Source organism: Lacerta agilis, chromosome 8 (genome assembly GCF_009819535.1).
Source record: "Lacerta agilis isolate rLacAgi1 chromosome 8, rLacAgi1.pri, whole genome shotgun sequence".
Lineage (NCBI taxonomy): Eukaryota > Metazoa > Chordata > Lepidosauria > Squamata > Lacertidae > Lacerta > Lacerta agilis.
The window spans coordinates 35,853,021-35,872,316 of NC_046319.1; the positions used below are offsets into that span (position 1 = coordinate 35,853,021).

General features: G+C 45.5%; 1 protein-coding gene across 6 annotated transcripts; it reads left to right on the forward strand.

Annotated features, from left to right (window-relative positions):
* Positions 1-252: 252 nt before the first annotated feature.
* Positions 253-16,090, forward strand: MTHFSD (methenyltetrahydrofolate synthetase domain containing). 6 transcript variants are annotated; one of them, XM_033156905.1, is made up of 8 exons: positions 253-315; positions 1,586-1,689; positions 2,872-2,985; positions 3,223-3,336; positions 4,930-5,020; positions 8,637-8,773; positions 9,907-10,032; positions 14,358-16,090. In XM_033156905.1, the coding sequence occupies exons 1-8, from the start codon at positions 285-287 to the stop codon at positions 14,853-14,855; spliced, it is 1,215 nt and encodes a 404-aa protein (XP_033012796.1). In that variant the 5' UTR covers positions 253-284; the 3' UTR covers positions 14,856-16,090. The 6 variants fall into 6 exon arrangements, with proteins under 6 accessions (XP_033012796.1, XP_033012798.1, XP_033012799.1 ...); XM_033156907.1 differs by having other exon boundaries at positions 8,640-8,773; XM_033156908.1 differs by having other exon boundaries at positions 8,661-8,773.
* The last annotated feature ends 3,206 nt before the right edge of the window (positions 16,091-19,296 follow it).

Below are 19,296 nucleotides of genomic sequence, written 5' to 3' on the forward strand. Positions count from 1 at the left end.
TTGTTGGAGCTGTTAACGTTTCTTTAATTTTCTCCCGGCGCTAATGAATGAAACATCCAGACTCTGCAGCTTGCAACGCACCCTTTGCGCTTGCCGACCCACTTGAGGAACTGCGCGCAGGTAAAGCATGCAGCGGTCGCCGGAGGAGCTGCGGACTGCGGTACCTTCTTCCGCGCTCAGTGCTGTCCCTTCTGAGCTGCCGTAGTCCGTGTCAGCACGTGGAGCGAACGGCAGCTGGAGGAGGAGGAGCGACAATGTAACTGGCTCGGCTGACTCGGCCAGGCATGGAGGTCCCGCAGCAATTGGGCAGCCCCGGTAATGAAGGGGACAATCCCTGGCACCTCCGATGTGCAAAAGGTGGCCGATTTGGGCATCAGCTGCTGAGGCAGCCAGCCCCGAAACAGAATCCAACTGTTAAGGAGCATTGTGATCCCTTGTTCCTATGTGGCAAGTGGGGTGCCTGGGACAGGACTGGAGCTATGGTAGTTGGTTCTGCCAGGGCCAGCCCACCTATGAGGGCAAGGGAGGCAACTGCCTCAGGCGGCAGAATCCACAGGGGTGGCAAATCCCAATGTCAATCTCTCCCCCCCCTTCTTGATAATAGCTCTTCACTGATTCCTTCTTCCCTGGCGGGGGGGGGGGGCACTAGTTGCCGTCCGCCTCAGGTGCCAAAATGTCTTGGGCCAGCCCTGAGTTCTACTATGAAGGGAGGTGAGCCAGGAAACTCGGCCCTGAGGTTCAGGGATGCATTTAGTCCCTCCACCCCAATATCTGGCTGTCCAACATGCTGCCTTATTCTGCAAACACGTGGCTCACTAGCCAACTACTTGTAGCTGCCACTTTGTTTGCCCTCTTCTTGGGAAACTAAGCCAGGAAGAAGGCTTGCTCGTAACTCTGCTCTAGGTGTAGGTGGTCTACTCGTGCTAAACTGGGGATTGGGGCACTTGTGTGCCTTTTCAATTGCAAATAAACCAACCACAGAGGTGCTGAGGGAAGGGAGGAAGCTGTGTGGAGGTTTCTGTGCAATCTGCATAGGAACATATCAAACTGCCTTATACCGGATCAGACCATTGGTCTATCTAGCTCTGTACTGTCTACACTGACTGGCAGCAGCTCTCCAGGGAACATTCCCAACCCTACCTGGAGATTGAACCTGGGGCCTTCTGCATGCAAAGCAGATGCTCTTCCCACTGAGCTATAGCCTATTCCCCACCATCTAGACTGATCTAGATTCTGAAGGGGCATTGGAAACTTAAAAAAATAATAGAATAAAAGTATTCTATTTTTTAAATAGTTTCCAATGCCCCTTTATTAAATATATAAAGAATAAATAAATACTTGATTAAGGCTGCAGTCCAAACCCCACTTTCTCAGGACTGAGCCCCAATGAATTCAAGAGGACTTGCTTCTAAGTAGAAATGTTTATGCTTGCACTATAAGGTATACCTAGAGTAGACCTGTTGAAATCAGTGGACTTCTCAAGGGTGTGCTCTGAATATGTCTAGCAATGGATTTTGTCCAGGCTTATGTGGAAAATGCCAGTGTGAATCCATCCTTACTCTTATGTACTCTTCTTTATTGCAAGGAGTTTCCAAGTGGGATATCCGCCATAAAATTTGGGACTACATGGAAGCAAATAACTTGGCTGATTTCCCAAGACCTGTCCATCACCGGATTCCCAATTTCAAGGTATGATGGCATGGCCTCCAGCTGAAAATTAAAACACACATCTATTGGAACACATTCCTGCTTATTCCTACAGAGGAAGGCTGTCAATGGTTGGGACAGGTTTTGACGAAATACTTACAGTGTGTTTATTGAGTAACATGGCATTCGGTATCATCTGCAAATTTCATTTGGCTTCTGCATGTGGCCCTTGGGGCCTTTTTGGGCGGCCCTCTGCAACATTTGATGCCTCTCCCACAGCCCTTGTGATGCCTTCCCAAAGCCAGGTAAGTGAGGCAGTCGGCTTTGGGAAGGAGGCATGAGGGCTGTGACAGGGTCCTAGAGCCCTCCCTCCTCCTTCCCAAAGAAAGTCTCCAGGACCCTGCCAGAGCCATGCATCTCCTTCCCAAAGACTAGAGCAGGGGTCAGCAACCTTTTCCAGCCATGGGCTGGTCCACTGTCCCTCAGCCCATGTGGTGGGCCAGACTCTATTTTTTGGGGGGGGGGAATGAACGAATTTCTATGCCCCACAAATAACCCAGAGATGCATTTTAAATAAAAGGACACATTCTACCCATGTAAAAACAAGCTGATTCCAATACCGTCTGCAGGCTGGATTGAGAAGGCGATTGGGCCACATCCAGCCCGCGGGCCTTAGGTTGCCTACCCCTGACCTAGAGCCTTTCTTATTCAGCTTTGGGAAGGCAGCGTGAGGATTGTGGGGTCATCAAATTTTGGCCTCGCTCCCCCCCCTACTGTGTAACAAGACAGTGTGCAGCCCGCGGGTTCTGTGTCAAAGTAACCTCACAGTCCACTTGGTATGAGAAGTTGGACCGCCCTGTTCTAAGGGCTATAACTCAGTGGTCATTAGTTTGCATGCAGGAAGTCTCAGGTTCAATCCCCAGCTTGCAGGACTGGCAAAGAGCCCTGCCTGAAATCCTGGAGAGCCACTGTAGAACAGTCTTTCTCAACCTTGAGTCCACAGGTATTGTACTACAACTCCCATCATCCCTGACCACTGCTCCAGCTAGCTAGGGATGACGGGAGTTGCAGTCTGACAACATCTGGGGACCCAAGGTTGCGAAAGGCTGTTGTCGACAATACTGATCTAGATGGACTGAGTTGGTAGAAAGCAGCTTCTCATGATCCTAAGGGCTAAGCTTCTTCCACGTGTCGCTTCTTACGAGAGATATCTTACCAAAACAGGATGCACCACGTGCTTCCGCAAGGCTTCCTGATTTGCAGGAGTTCCAAAGTGCCAGGACTGTTAAAGTCAACCCTGATGCCCCCCAGAAGAATGCCCGGTTTTTAACTCTGGAAGTGAGTATGCTGCTTTTCCCACTTTCTCCCTGGCGCAGGGATCTTTCGAGATGAGCGGCTCTGCCCAAGCATGGGATGTCTTTGATAAAGCCAGGGAGGTCAAGGTGGACCCTGACAAACCTCTGGAGGGAATCCGGCTGGCTGTGCTGCAGGTAACCAGACCTTCTCTCCAAGGGGCAATTTCGTAGGCTCATTTTTGTGTGAACACCCCCCCCCCCCTGTCTCCTCTTCTCCCAGGCCAGGAAAGCTCTCTTGGTGCCAACCCCACGCCTGCGGACTGGGCTGTTCAACAGGATCATCCCTCCCCCTGGAGCAACCAAAGAGATGCTAAGAAAATGTGCCACCTCTCAAGTAAGAACGGCAGGGAGGAGGAATCAAGAACAGGTTTTTTTTTTTTTGGTTAATTGATTTCTACTGTGCTTCAAAAAGACTGCTGAGCATCAATGCGACTAGTTAGAAGACAGTTGAAAAGTGATTAAATAGGCTGTGCCTGTTTGCTAGATGTTTCTGTTTCCTTGCTTTCTTGATTTTTTTTATTGGTATGTGCAGACTGCAAAGCATTTCTACCATTCCAGGCCAAATCAACAGCATCCCCTATAAGGAATGGTTTGTTGCTGTCTTGTAGGTCGTAAAGTGAGGTTTTGGCGCCCTCAAGTGTTGAAAGGCCAAAAGCAGACAGGAGTTATGGGCAAAACAAAATAGAAAATTCTTTCCAGTAGCACCTTAGAGACCAACTGAGTTTGTTCTTGGTATGAGCTTTCGTGTGCATGCACACTTCTTCAGATATATATTTTCCAGAGGAGTGCCTGTGTTAAGTCTGTTGCAGAAAAACAAACAAACAAAGGATCCCGTTGCAATGCCTTTTAAAGAGCCACAGATTTATCCCATGGCATAAGCTTTCATGGGCCAGAATCCACATTGTCAGGTGCATGTAGTGTGTTTAACCACTACAACACACTGTACTGGGACCTGGGAGACCAGGATTCAAATCCCCAATCGGCCATGAAGCTCACTGGGTGGCCTTGAGGCAGTCACTGCCTCTTAGCCACCTCATAGGGCTGTTGTGAGGATAAGATAGGGAGGGACAGAACCATGTAAACCACCTTGTGCTCCTTGGAGGAAAAGGTGGGATATAAATATAGTCATCATTTTATTAATAACTAAAGCATTACTTAGTTAGTAGTTAATATATTCACACACACACATTGGTGTATATTCATATAGGCAGTGCTGTCAAATGGAATTAAGTGTCAAAAATCCAGTCTCTGATTTTGGTCACATTCACACCATACATTTTAACAGTCTTGGAGAATCCTGGGAACTGTAGCTTGTTGAGGGTGTGGGAACTATAGCTCTGTGAGATCAGCACCCTGTAGGGCCAATACAAACGATAGTTCCCAAGGTTTCCCGTGACTGCTGAAGTGGTAGGACAGTGCCTTAAACATACAATGCGGATGTGAACAATTCCACTATAAGTTTAAATGTGAGCAAGATGACCATCTGCCGTAGTAACATAACTCCAGTGGAACAGGAATCCATTATTGCAAGGGAAGCTGCAGGTGACAGAACTGAACTGCTTGATTAAGTTGCCCTTCAGCAGCCTTGTGAGGGAGACCCCCTTTGAAGCTCCTTTGTTCGGGAATGAGCACGTTCAGGTCAGCGGTAGAACGGAAAACCTGGCATTTTTGAAATTGGGTTTGGGATGGGATTTCCTCCAAGCTGACATTCCCGATTGCTTGAGAATCCCAGAAGAACAACTTGGCTGGCTTCCAAGAAGAGAGCAGGACCGGCTGTGCTGGATAGAGGAGGCTTCTGTTCTCTCTCAATAGACTGTTGTTTAGTGGGGGGGGGGGAAGGTTAGCAAGGGGGAGGGAGAAGGGAGCAATTCAGGCTGACGGTGAGCAACCACTCTTCTCTTCCTCCTCTCTTTCTTTTCTTTTTCAGGGTGTTCGGGATTACAGCGTACCTGTCGGACTAGACGCAAAGGTCCATGTGGACCTGGTTGTGGTAGGATCTGTGGCTGTTTCTGAGAAAGGTACTTGGCAGAAAACCATGTGGCTGGGAACTTCAGCCAGAGGGAAGCTGCTGAAACAAATTCCAGATCGCTAAGCCTAGTTATGGACAGATTATCTAAATGGAATAGAACCTCCATGTTTAGTGGCAGTATACGCTCCACTGAGTATCAGTTGGCGGGTGGGAAGATAGTGAGGGAGGGCTGTTGCCTTCCTGCCCTGCTTATGAGCTTCTTAGATGGACAAAGTGGGCCACACCATTTATATGATCCTGCAAGGCTCTTCTTATGTTCATATTAGTCATTATACTTGAGATCAGAGCCCCCATATACCAAGGCAGTATACCCCCAAGTTGGATAGCAACATAGGAAGCAGCTTCATATCAAGACAGGCCGTTGGTCCATCTAACTCAGTCTTGTCTACACTGACTGGCAGCAGCTCTGCAGGGTTGCAGACAGAGGACATTCCCAGACCTTCCTGGGGATTGAACATGTGGGGCCTTCTGCATGCAAAGGTGGGTCACGGGTCTGAAAAGACCAAGGTATAAGATCATGGTCTTTGAGCAGTTGTGGCTGGTGCCCATTGGGAGCTGTAGGGCCAAAGGCAGGGAGGTTGACAGTAGGTGGCGCCAGAACCAATAGGAGGAAGAGCCCACTAATTCTAGTTTTGTCCCACCCTCCTCCTGCCTGCTGGGTTCTACAAGGGCAATACTGAGACTAACAAACGGGGAAGCTGACAGGCTGCAGCACTCCCAGAAAGGTTGTAAGAAGGCAGGCAGGTAGGAACTGGCTGAAGGCAGGCCGAGGTTGTTAGAACAGTGCCCCATTCATCCTAACACAAGTCCAGCCTGCACTATCTTTGAGTGGTGGTTTGCGACAAGGAATGTCTACCAACCACAAAAGGAGGAGTAAGATATGAGGTGGTCATATTTGGGAGCCAGTGGAGCATCCGTATCTTGGCTAGATGCAAGGCTACTTTTGTGCCACGTCAAAGTTTTAATTCTGAATGAAAGTCAGCAGCTGAATTTTTACTATAATGTAAGAACACTAGAAGAGCTGCCTGGATCAGGTCAGTGGCCCATCTAAACCATCTTCCTGGTTCTCACAATGGCCAATCAGGTGCCTCAGTTGGAAAGCCTGCAAGCAGGACCCAAGCACAAGAGCACTCTGCCTTCCTGCAGTTTCCAGCAGCTGGTGTTTAGAAGCACTGCTGCCTCTCACTATGGAGGGCAGAGTGTAACCATCATGGCTAGCAGCCATCCATCACATATCCTGCATGAATTTGTTCAGTCCTCTTTTAAAGGCACCCAAGCTGGCTCCTGTGAGAGTTAGTTGAACTATACAGACCTCATTATAAATTAAAAAGGGAAATATTTTTCCAGGTTGGGCCCACACTGTGCAGTGGTTCTGTTCAGGCTATTCTATTCCAATTCTCCCACCCTTCCTCCCAATTTTCCATTCCCCCTGCAGTAGTCCATGCCCACTGAATATGCTCAGTTCTCATTGGGCTCCTATGGAGAATTTTTGCCCTCTCAGGGCACACTAGCTATTTCCTTGACTTTTCCAAACCTTGGAGTTATCTCTAGCCTGCTGAGACCTTCCTCCTGACAGTGAGTCATGCTGTTTTTGTTAGATAATAAGCTGCAGTGGAGGCTGGTCAAGAACAGCAAGTGGGATACTATCCCACCAACCTCAGTCTCCCCTCAGTCTGCCCCCACTCCATGGGGTGGCTTCCTCCTCCTCAGTCTCAGTGTTGCCCTCGTAGAACTCAGAAGGGAGGAGGATGGGGACAAAACTGGAATTTGTTGAGTCTGCCTCTCATTGGCTCTGGGCCTGCCTATCATTGGTTCTGGCTCCACCTACTGTTGCTCTCCTTGCCTTATGTCCTTTTTTTCCAAGCACAAAAGACTTTATTGTATTGCATAACATAACTTTACATTATATGTTTCGTAAACCAAAAAAATAAAGAGTATAACAAGTACAATCAATTTACAAATAAAAGGCTTTGTATACAAAAAATAAAGAGAAAGCATCTGTTATTATTATCAACACTTATCTATTCAAATCTATGCTACTTTAGATTATCCACATCCAGCCCAGCATATTTATGTCCTTTCCAGACGTATATGTAAAGCTGAAGGAGATAAGGAAAAAGAAAAGAAAAAGCAAGAAAAAAAGCAAGAAGAAGAAAAAAAAGAAGAGAAAAAAAAAAAATTGAATTCCCCACCCCACCCCCTTTTTTAAAACTAAAATACTGAAATCAACACAAGTTCCACCTTCAATTGACTTCCTGTCGAACAATCCGTATAACTAACTCTTATTTACGAGTGTAACCCATATGTTTTACCTCTCTTTACGACCATTCTATATCACTACCATAACAACCAGTACCAAATTTTGAATTCATAACCCTCTTCTTTTTTTTCCATTTTTTCCAAGGTTATTGAAAAGCTGACATTTGTATCTGCCCCCTACTGTATTTCTTAACATATATTATATATCTATCCCAGTTTTCCTGGAATTTCTGCTTTGATCCCCCTCTCAAGCTATTTGTTATCTGGGCCATTTCAGCAAACTCCTGCAATTTGCTTTGCCATTCTAAAATTGAAGGTAGCTCCTGTTCCTTCCACCTCTTAGCAATTAAGATTCGGGCGGCCGCCGTAGCGTACAGGAAGACCTCTCTAAATTTCTTTGGTATTTCTTTATCAATTATACTTAATAGCATAATTTCTGGGTTTTTTTGGAGATTAATTCCTAATATTTTTTTAAGCTCTTCGTGGATCAGTCCCCAGAACGCTTTTATTCTCTGGCTCCTTGCCTTATGTCCTAGCAATCCTGCTGGCACCAGTCACCACTGCATGAGCCACATTTGTACAGCTAGAGAGAGAGAGAGCGAGCATGTAATAATTTTCCAGGACTGTAGATGGCAGACTTCCTCTTAGAAAAGGCACTTATCTCTCTGACTCCAGCAAAGATAAATCCTGCGGAGGTGGTTTTAGAGGCGACCACACTGGGTTTTGTGCTGTAGGGGGTGCCACAACAATGTTGTAGAATGGTTCACGAGAGTCGGGTGGTGCTGAATTTTAGCATCACATGGGGGGCACCTCTGAAATTTGAGAGCCCAAGGTCTGCCACAGAATCCCTCCTCTAACACTGGCTGTATCATCTAGAAACAAAGCAAGTGTGTTGGCTTTTCTTCAGAAGAATCTTTATAGATTTAGCTGAAGGGTGAATGAAATAATAAACAAAAGCTCCTATGATGAGCCAACCTAACAGATTTAGTTAGTCTGGTAACTATGGAACTCGCTGCCACAGGAGGCAGTGATGGCCACCAACTTGGACAGATTTAAAAGAGGATTGGATAAATTCACATAGGAGAAGGCTACCAATAGCTACTAGCCACAATGGCTATGTTCTGCCTCCTTGGGCATAGGCAGTAATGCTTCTGAACACCAGTTGCTGGAAACCACAGGAGGGGAGAGTTCTCAGGTCCTTCATGTAGGGTTCCCAATAGAGGCATCTAGTAAGTCTCTGTGAAAACAGAGTACTGGCCTGGATGGGCCCTTGGCCTAATCCAGCAGGCAATTCCTGCTTATATACAGGTATATAAACAATGCATCCCTGTGGTTGTTTCTTCTTGTGGTCTCTCACTTTCTCACTGCAGGCTGCCGAATCGGGAAAGGGGAAGGCTTTGCAGACCTGGAGTATGCAATGATGGTCTCCATGGGAGCTGTAAGAGAGGACACAGTAGTTGTCACAGCCGTTCATGACTGCCAGGTAACAACAGCTGCATGGAACTGGGGTTACTCGCTACCTGGCAGGGTGAGGCTTCCCAGGCACTGGGCAAGATCTGAGCTAGGAAACAAATTTGGTGATTTCTGTGTGATATGCAAAGTAAGCTCTTTGCAGAACTGAACTCTGCCCCTTCAGATCATGGTCAGGGGCAACGAGACAAGCGAAGCACCAAATACTGAACTCCCCAGAAGCCTGCTGATTTCCCAAATTCAATAATTTATTTGGAAAGGAAAAATATTTGGACGCAAGATCAACTACAGAAGCAAAAACTAGAGGAGATCATGAGCTTCTGTGATGAGGCAGGCAATGGATTAAAATTTCAGCTGAGCTATTTGCTCTGACTGCAGTATTTCTTCTATTCTCTGGATGGAACTCAGTCCTGCAGGAGGCAATGATGACTACCATCTAAGTAAAGGTAAAGGGACCCCTGACCATCAGGTCCAGTCGTGTCCGACTCTGGGGTTGCGGTGCTCATCTCGCTCTATAGGCCAAGGGAGCCGGCGTTTGTCCGCAGACAGCTTCCGGGTCATGTGGCCAGCATGACAAAACCGCTTCTGGCGAACCAGAGCAGTGCACGGAAACGCCGTTTACCTTCCCGCTGGAGCGGTCCCTATTTATCTACTTGCACTTTGATGTGCTTTTGAACTGCTAGGTGGGCAGGAGCTGGGACCGATCAACGGGAGCTCACCCCGTGGCAGGGATTCGAACTGCCAACCTTCTGATCAGCAAGCCCTAGACTCTGTGGTTTAACCCACAGCGCCACCTGGGTCCCTGACTACCATCTAGAATGGCTTTAAAAGAGGATTAGACAAATTCATGGAGGGTAAGCAATTAATGGCTGCTAGAGCTGTGGTGGGTATGCTTTGCCTCCACAGCCAGAGGCTTCTGAATACCAGTTGCTGGGAAATGGCAGGAGAGGAAAGCACTCTTGTGCTCAGGTCCGGTTTGAGAGTTTCCTGTAGGAATCTGGTTGGCCACTGTGAGAACAGGATGCTGAACTAGATGAGCCATTGGCCTGATCCAGCATGCTCTTCTTGCCTTCTTATGGTGCTAAAGGGCTCTGCATTTGAAAGCCACCTATGGACTGATGATATTTCTCCTCCTCCTTAATATAGGTGGTTGACATACCAGAAGATCTGCTGGGAGACCATGACCTAACTGTGGATTACATCCTTACCCCAACGAGAATAATCAAGACAGGGTGCAGATACCCCAAGCCACAAGGGATCCTCTGGCACAAAGTAGGTGGCCTGTTCTGCAATCAGCAGTTCGCTGGGGTTGTAGAAAGGCATTTCAAGTGTCTTGCAGAATTTGCATTAGATGTGCTATAAATTAATAGGTTGTTGGTGACAACAACTAAATATTAGCATCACAGTCTGAGGCGTAGGGCTAGTGGACTGGATGCAATGTTAATCCTATGCAGATTAGTCCCATTGAAATGAATGGGCCTAAACTAGTCATGTGTTCTGATTTCAGTGGTTCTACTCTGAAAGAGAAAAACACTGGGTACAGTCTATTATTTAATTCAATTTGGTAGCAGAAGGCTGGAGTAGAGGAAGCAAAGATTGTCCTATGTGTGTGGGTGAGCGGGGGGGGGGGGAAGCATGGCTTTCCATATTTAAGGGGAGGTGTTATTTTTACCACCCACCGGGAACAAAGCTAGTATGTGGACAGATGTGTGGGTCTGTTGCTGTTTTATAAAGTACATCATTGTGTGGTTTTTTAAAAATTGATTTGATGTTTGCATTCATACAAAATTTAAGAAAAATAAATAGGAGGAGGAAGCACGATATTAGAAGAGCAATAACAGAACGACAAATAATTCAACCAGTGACAGTGAACTGTTTATCGATTCATACAATCATACGAATAAACAATAAATAAAATTGCATGAGAATAATTATTATTATCCTGATATAAATATAATACTTATAAATACATTAATGTAGGTAGGGAAGTTGCCTGAGTAATTTTGTGGAAAAAAATTAAGTTATTGCTGCTTATTTATACTTGTTGTTTATAATTTGAAGTTTGGGAAGAATCATTATCATACCATCTCATAATTGAAAAAGCCTTGCAGCTAATCCTCCGTGCCACCCCTACCCTGTTTGCCATTCCAAAGTTCTTTAAACATTGTACATTCTTGTCCGAATCTGTTTGTTTTCATTGTTAAATACTGCCAGGATGTCTAGGAATAGAGAGCAGCTCAGGAATATTGGAGGCAGAGTGGGGCGGGGACAAGAAACGTCTCAATTTGAATCTTCATGCTGATTGGCTCAGGTGTGTTGCTGTGGTGCCCATTGGTTCTGGTGGGGCGGAAGGCAGGGAAACCAACAGTAGGTGGGGCCAATGAGCCAATGACGGGCACCACTGCCCCCTGATTGGTTGTAAGTATGAAGGCAGGCTTGAAGCTGGTGGGTCAGAGCCCCATTCACCCTAATGAACCAGCCTCCACTGTTGTGTTCATTGCTTCATAACAAAAAGCACTGAGGGGCAGGGAGTGGAGCCTGCAGATTTATTTTTATTTCCTTGTCCGTTTAAAAGTATTTCAGCCTGCCTTTACCGCTGCATAGCCCTGCAAGTGGTTTGTTGCAGAACCAAAAATGGTTGCAGCAAAAGTAACGCGTCAGAAAGCAATCAGACCAAAGGTCCATCCATCTAGCCCAGCAACCTGTTCTCATGGTAGTCGGCCAAATGCCTGTGAGAAACCCACAAGCAGGATTCAAGCATAAGAGCTCTTTCCCCAGTTTTGCACCCCAGGACCTCGTATTCAGCGGTACAGGGCCTCTGACAGTGGACACAAAACATAGCGGCCGTTGATAGCCTTCTGCTGCACAAATTTGTCCAATCCTCTTTGAAAACCATCCAAATTGGTGGCCATCGCTGTTTCCTGTGGGAGTGAGTTCCATAGTTTAACTATGCACTACATGAAGAAGTATTTAATTTTATTTCCCTTGACTCTTCCAACATTCTGCCAAGTCTTCCAATCCAAGCGCAGGAGCAGCCTCCCCTTCTAAGGTTTCCAGCAACTGTTTCTAAGAGAGAAAGCTTCTCTCTCAGCCCCATTCTCCACAAAATGTAAAACTTTATACACCTGTATTTCTCCTTTTGTTTGCGGTGGGGATTTTTGTGGGGTGGGTGGGTGGGGAATATCTGTTCGTTCTCCTTATTTCTTTGCTCTCCCATGGCGACTGTTGCGGTGGTCCTCCCCCCACACAATTCCAGATTTAGTTGGCCAGAAATGTAGCGGTTGCTGAGCTAAAGAGGAAGATTACAACCCAAATCTGCCTTTGCGAACAGATGGCAGGACGAAAGGAAGCACAACCTTTGTCCCAAGGTAGATCACAGGCTTTAATCTCCCTCTCTCTCTCTCTCCTAGATAACAGAGTTTTTGATATACAGTCTTCCCTGCAGACCAATCCTGTCTGCTGGAGTGTGAAAAGCAGCACGAGAGATGAAAGGGTTCCTGGGTGGTGGGAGGGAGGGCGGACTTTGCCAGAGCAAGGCAGATCTTGCTTGCGATTAGAAGTGGGGGAGCCAGAGATGGCTGAGGAAGTTATTTATGGAGGTTGCATCCTGACACTAGATATGGGAGCCATCAAAGCAACAGGGAGAACTCCTAACACTAGAACTCGTGGACATCAAATGAAGCCGGTCGCTGGAAAATTCAGGACAGATAAAAGGACTTCTTACTGCAGTGTATAGCTGGACTTTGGAACTTGTTCCCGCAGGAAGCAGTGGTGGCCACCAACCTGGGTAACTTTAATAGAGGACTGGACAAATTCATGGAGGATCAGGCTAGTGTTGGCTACTAGCCATGATGTCAATAATCTGCTTCCACAGTCAGAGGCAGCAATGCTTCCGAATACCAGATGCTGGAATCCACAGAAGGGGAGAGTGCTCTTGCACTCAGGTCCTGCTTGCCAGTTTCCCAAGGGCATCTGGTTGGCCACTGTGAGAACAGGATGCTGGACTAGATGGGCTATTGGCTTAATCCAACAGATGGAAATTAGAATTATTCTGCTCTTTTTGTATCTGTTTTGCTTGGTTTTTCATCATTGCTTCTGCTAATCCTGGGAATGGTTGAAGGTATGGCTGCTTGGACCTAACATAGTGGCAGGCAGAGGACACACACCCCACCCCCTGCCTGAAGTTAGGAGTTGTCTTCAAGAGAGAACAGAGAGGCAAATTATTCCCATGTCCTGAACAAGGATCCCACCCTCCTCTTTTGCTGTTATGACTTAGCTAAATAAAGACTCCAAAATACATAGAGAGGGGAATTGGATTTGACTCAAGAGGCATTTATTTGCATTGGGTCCAGGAGTGATCAGTGATGTGAAAGTGGGTCTGGAGGGGGAACAACTCTCTTTGGACCATTTAGCAGAGTGTTTGTGCATTCCGCAAGGAAATTTGACGAAAACCAACAGGAGGTTCTAAATCGGGGCTCCAGGAGAAACAGAGCAAATAAAAAAACACTGTTCCAAGCCAGTTTGGTGTGCTTTGCATATGACATCACCAAATACTCTCCAAAGGGCAGTTTGCACAGCTGAAAATGCTTTCTCTGGAATCGGCAGAGATGCTGTTCAAGAACTGACATTGTCCAGCAATTGGCTGGAAGCTCCTTTTTTTATGCCACTAATAATTTGCCTGGGAGCGCTGCTTTTATTAGTCAAAAGCCAGTGCTGCATAGTGGTTAGAGCAGGGGAAGGCAACATGGTACTCCCCCAAAGTTGCTGGACTCAAACCACCCATCAGTGCCCAGGCAGCAGATCCAACAGTGAGGGGATGATGGGAGCTGTAGTCTGGAGAGCCACAGCTTTGGGAAGGTGGAGTGTCGGGCTAGAAGTGAAATGCCCTGGGTTCTAGTTCCTATTCAGCCATGAAATTCACTGGGCAACCTTGGGGCAGTTGCTGCTTCTCAACCTAACCCTACTTCATAGGGTTGCTGTGAGGATTTTTTTAAGGGTGTTGTGTACCCACCACAGGCCAGGTATAAATGAATGAATGGTGGTTTTGTATTGTTTACATTTTAAACTGCACATTTATCTCTTGCTATTTTTAATCAGAGTTTCTCAAGCAAAAGAGGAGGGGGGAAGATGGGTTCTTCTCTCTGAAAGAGCTTACAATCTAAATCATAAGGTGAAGGATGAAGAGAAACTGTATAAATTTTTGTAAGTAATAGAGTTGTAAGTGCTAGTGTCCAGACTAGATCAGAGCCAGAATGAAAGGTTTCTGAGTGTACCAAAGGAAAAACAGAGTATAAACAGCTCTATCCACCTAGAATTGGGGAGCCAATGGGGAACATTGTGGAGGAAGGATCCAGCACAGCACTGGATCATGCCTGGCAAGTCTGTCAGGACAATGTGCTGTAAGATAAATAGCCGACATTGGTGAAAGGGGTGGTATTTCTCAGCAGCAGATTAGTCTTCACAGATGCTAGATGTGCTTTGTGTACCTCTTATGTCATCTGATGCTACTGGCAGAACTGTGTGATTGCCTGGTCTTGCATTTTGAAGTTTGGGTTCGATTTAAGGAGCGGGGGAACTAACTCTTCTCCATGCTTCAGATCAGTCACGAAATGCTGGGGAAGATCCCGGTCCTCAAGAACCTTCGCCACAGAGAGAAACAAGAAGGCAAGGATGTTGCCCTCAAAGACGAACAGCGAGATGTTCCAGCTGCTGGCAAGCCAGTGAGAGTTGCCAAGAAGAGCAGACCTGAAAGTTGCAGTTTCCAGGATCAGGCCAGTCTGTCCCAAGCAAGTCCAGAAGGTGGGGCATCACCAGACAGCTCTCCCCTCCCTGACGCACCTGTCGCTGTGTATGTGGGCAGCATCCCTCAAGGGACCAGAGTGGGCGAGTTAAAGGATGCCCTGAGACAGTGCCACGCAACTCCTGCAAGACTGATATGGCAAGGAGCACAACACCGGGCATTTCTCAATTACGATGATAAAGCCACAGCTGATGCTGCTGTTGTGGCTCTACAAGGCTTAAGCCTCCACGGTAGTCCACTGAGAGTAGAACTCTCCAGGAGCCAGCTGAGCAAAACAGGAAGCAGGCCCAGGTGAAACTGAATGGACAAGCAGGTGCAGATCTTGGTACAACGATGGAGTACAGCGTGCTTAAAGGGTTTTCAGGGTTGGGTGATCTTACCAATCTTGGAGGCTACTTCTTTGGACAGGGACCCTGAGACTTCACACAAATAACTGGTATTTTAATGAATGCTGAGGGTTTAGAACAGATTTTTTTAGCTACTCCAGATGTTGGACTCCAACTCCCATCAGTCCCAGTTAGCATAGCCAGCACTCAAGGATGATAGGAACTGTAGTCTGACAACATCTGGAGGGCCATGGATTCCCCCCAAGCTACTCAAAACTACATTACCCAGAATCCTCAGCAGGGGGCAATGTCAGGGCTTGGTCTACATGGCAGAACCAATGAGTCTGCCATCTCTGCATGTTCCCTTAAGTAGAGAACTAGCACGTCAAGAATACTTCTAACGCAGCCCATTCCCTGTTTGCTAGCTTTATGCTGGCAGGAAGGTGTTTTCTTTCAGTTTTTAAAGATGGTGGAGCATGCAAAGATGTGATACGTCCCATCACCACAGTCAGAGATGGAAAAGTCCCTTTTAGCATATGACTGCTCTTGACACCTTTTACTTCTGCTGGTATAAATCAATTTAAACCACTTTGAATTAACCATGTAAACATACATTCTATGGAGAAACCATTTAGACCACTTTGTGCAAAACCTATTTGGCCATGGTATTGCTTGATGAATCAAAATTATGCGCACCTGCCCAGCTCTCTGCAGCTGCTCCCTTTATACCCATTTACTATTTCACTGCATTCAGATATGAATTATAATAATTGATATTTGAGTACTTCTAGAGGTGGCTTGCTACTGCATTACAGCTCCCATCATCCCTGACTATTAGGCCATGCTGGCTGGGGCTGATGGAAGTGAGAGTCCCACAATATTTGGAGGGCCACAGGTTTCCCATTCCTTTATGAAAGAGGGGAATGCCTCTTCTGAATGGAGGCATTCTTCTGTCTCTTCCAGGCAGCAGAGAATGCTGCTTTCAAAATGAGGGATAGGACTGGACTACAAGTCCCATCATCCCTGACCATTAGCCATGCCAGCTGGGGCTGATGGGAAACATAGTCAAACAACCTCTGGAGAGCACCAGGTTCAGAAAGGCTGCTCTGTGGGGAAGAATTGATGTGAAGAGTACATTTAAAACGCATGTGCACAAATGCCTTTTACAGAATAAAACTAACCTCTTGGATTTCCCCTCCCTCTCTAATTGTATGTTGCTTTGTTTCCTGAAAAACTGGTGGGATTGTGGCTGAACCTTTTTTTCTAAACAGAAGCTCTTTTGCAGCCAATCTCAGGCAAAAAGTCAAAATAAGCATTGCAATGTTCTCTTTCTTTGAAAAAGAAAATACAAGAGTTGGAAATATTTTTCATAGCTCCAGGATGTACTCTTAAGTATATTTTAAGCCCATTATGATGCCCCAAGAGAGGCAGACCTTTCAGAAAGCATTAAAGAAAACCTTTTCAAGGTTGTAGAGTTGCTTTCTGGGCAAAATCCCACAGCCTGTTCTGCCTTCTCTTTTTTGCAACCCACCCCCCTTTTTTGGAAAACAAAAGCTAAAAGCGATTACATTGATGCCCTGCAACAGTTTGAAAGAAACCAACACAATGGGAAAATGCCTCTTCCCTTCCCTTCTTTTTTCCCAAGAGCTTGAGCACTAGGAATGTAGGAAGCTGCCTTATACAGAGTCAGACCATTAGTCCATCTACCTCAATGTTATCAACACTGACTGGCAGCAGCTCTCTGGGATTTCAGGAAGCTCCTTTTCCAGTCCCACGTAGAGCTGGCTGGATTCGAACCTGGGTCCTTCTGAGTGTGAAGCAGTTGCTGTGTCTCTGAGCCACTGCTGTTTGCCGTATTATACTACTGATGAAAAAATTGGAAGTCCTTGGGGAATTAAGGTAATCAAATAGAAAGGTTGCAAGGACTCAGGCCAGGACGAAAACAAACAATGGTTTCCTCTATTTTTGTTGTCTAAAGTATGAAACAAATTCCAGTTGCAATGATTTTTAACTCCAGGACAAGGCCCTGTTTCGTTTATTCTTCACCAGCTGTCGTTTCTTACTCACTCGGTACACTTTGACCATAAAACTAAGAAACGACAGTATTATACTACTGAAGCTTATGGCTTGTATCCAGGGTTATCATCCAATACAGAGGAGACCCATTCAATGTAACAGGTGCAGCTAACTCTTAAGTTGCAATTAAACTAAGTTATATTCAGAGTTAGCCACCTACTTCTAGGATGGGGAACCTGTGACGCTACAGATGTTGTTGGGTCTCCAATTCCCATCAGCCCAAACCTGAATAGCTAATGGGCAGGGATGATGGGAGTTGTAGTCAAACAATCTCTGAAGAGCCACCCCGCCCTGGAATAATCCAAAGAACTGTCCTGTGTGAGCTCCATGCATTGAAAGGGGCTTCTAACCTGCTCTTCTTAAATAGTAGCACCATCTTTCCGTGCCACCCTGCAGATATCGCATTGCAAGCTCCTTTGGAAATTCTGCAAAATTGCAAATGCAATTTCTGATGCAGTGGGAGATGTTCAGAAGATGGGAACCAACATTTCTCTTGAGTGTGGTAAACACATACCACCTCCACACATTTTAAGTAATTCTTTGGGTTGGAGACCATGATTTCCAAAAAAAACAACATGATAATTTTCAAGTCATATGATCCAAAGGATGGTTCCTTTCCTGTTCTGTACACTAGGTTTTTAATCTATGGAAACCTCTGTGGAGAACAAAAAATATAGCTAATCAGCCAGAAAAATAGAAAATAAAATTGCAACATTGTTTAAGCAAATGATTAGACCAATTAATAGCCTGTGGGTTGGGTAAAACCGTGTTTTTCAACCACTGTTCCGCGGCACACTAGTGTGCCGCGAGATGTTGCCTGGTGTGCCATGGGAAAAATTTGTTTATTTGATTCCTATTCAAGAGAATTACTTTATATATAGTCAATATAGGCACAGAGTTAATTTTTTTAACATTTTCTAATGGTAGTGTGCCTCGTGATTTTTTTCATGAAACAAGTGTGCCTTTGCCCAAAAAAGGTTGAAAAACACTGGGGTAAAATTAGAGTCCCTGGTGGAGAGCAGGCGTGTGTTTTTGCTTTCTTTTTAATTTTATTTTCCTATAAATAGAAAAAACAAAATGGTGAAATAACTTGCATACACGTATACAAGAGCATGTGGATAACACATTATCCAAAATATTGATTTAGGCCATAGAGATAGAAAGTTTTGGTAGAATACAAAACATAAAATAAAAACATCCATGTAGCTATGATATAGTAGCCTTTCCAGTATCTTGAGTTTTCCCAGAAAGGTGTGGTAGTGGTTTTTCCCTATTGTGAAATGGTATCAGCGTTGACAACTGCGTTTCTTACTGCCTTGCAGGTAAGAAGGTTGTAATACGTGAGAGGAGTGGAGATATTGTTAAAAAGAGATTGCAGCTAAGTTAACCAGATGGCAGGGGGAGGGGGGTTGTTCGTTTTCTGGGACAGTGACATAGCGTACATTAAGAAATCAAACCAGACAGAAGTAAAATTGTCTCTCTTATTTTGTTCCCAGCACGTCCGTAATCTATTTGTCAGTCTTTCTAAAAGAGCTGTTTCCCACACCAATTTGTACTAGTTAGTTATCCTGTGGTGCTTAAAGCTTGCCACAGTCCCTGCCGTATAAACAGCATGTAGAAAGGTATTCCAGAGGGTGGGTGCAATTTTGACCATTGCCCATGTTGACTGGGGCAGATGAGAACTCACCAATAACTGGAGTGCCACAGTCTTGCAAAAGAGAAAAGAAAAATACCTTCCTCTTGTTTTGGTAAGAATTTTAACAGTTGCTATATTAAGAGCTGGTTGCCTTCGTAGATGATTTCTATGACTTTGGACTGTTTCGTTTACAGAAAGCAAAGTTTTCATCTCCAAAAGGAAACAATCACTCAAGTTGTTGATATATGGGAGTCATTCTTTGCTGCTGCATGTAAACAGGCACAGCAATTCCTATTGTACATAAACTCCTGGTTCCTTGCAAATCCCCAGGGAAGCATTATTATATCCTGCTTCTTCCAGGTGTGGCTTCGCTTGCTGACCATTAGATTTGGAGAGCTTTTCGCAGAAAGGAGTATATCCCAATACCTTGGGGCTATTTCTGGCATTTCAAGATTAATTTCCATTCCAAACAGCAAGGGGACTCAAAATATGAAGTGCCGGGAAATGGAGGGAAAACTCCAGAAATACTTTTTATTTTATTTTAAGAAACCTAAATGAATTGTCGTAATATGATTTAGGAGCAAATGTCTGCCTGGCTAGAATTCACCAACATCTCCCCATTTTGACGAATGTCGTTATAAATGCATTTACAAAAGTGTCAGCATCATAAAGGTACACAGGTCTTTACCTTTTTTAAA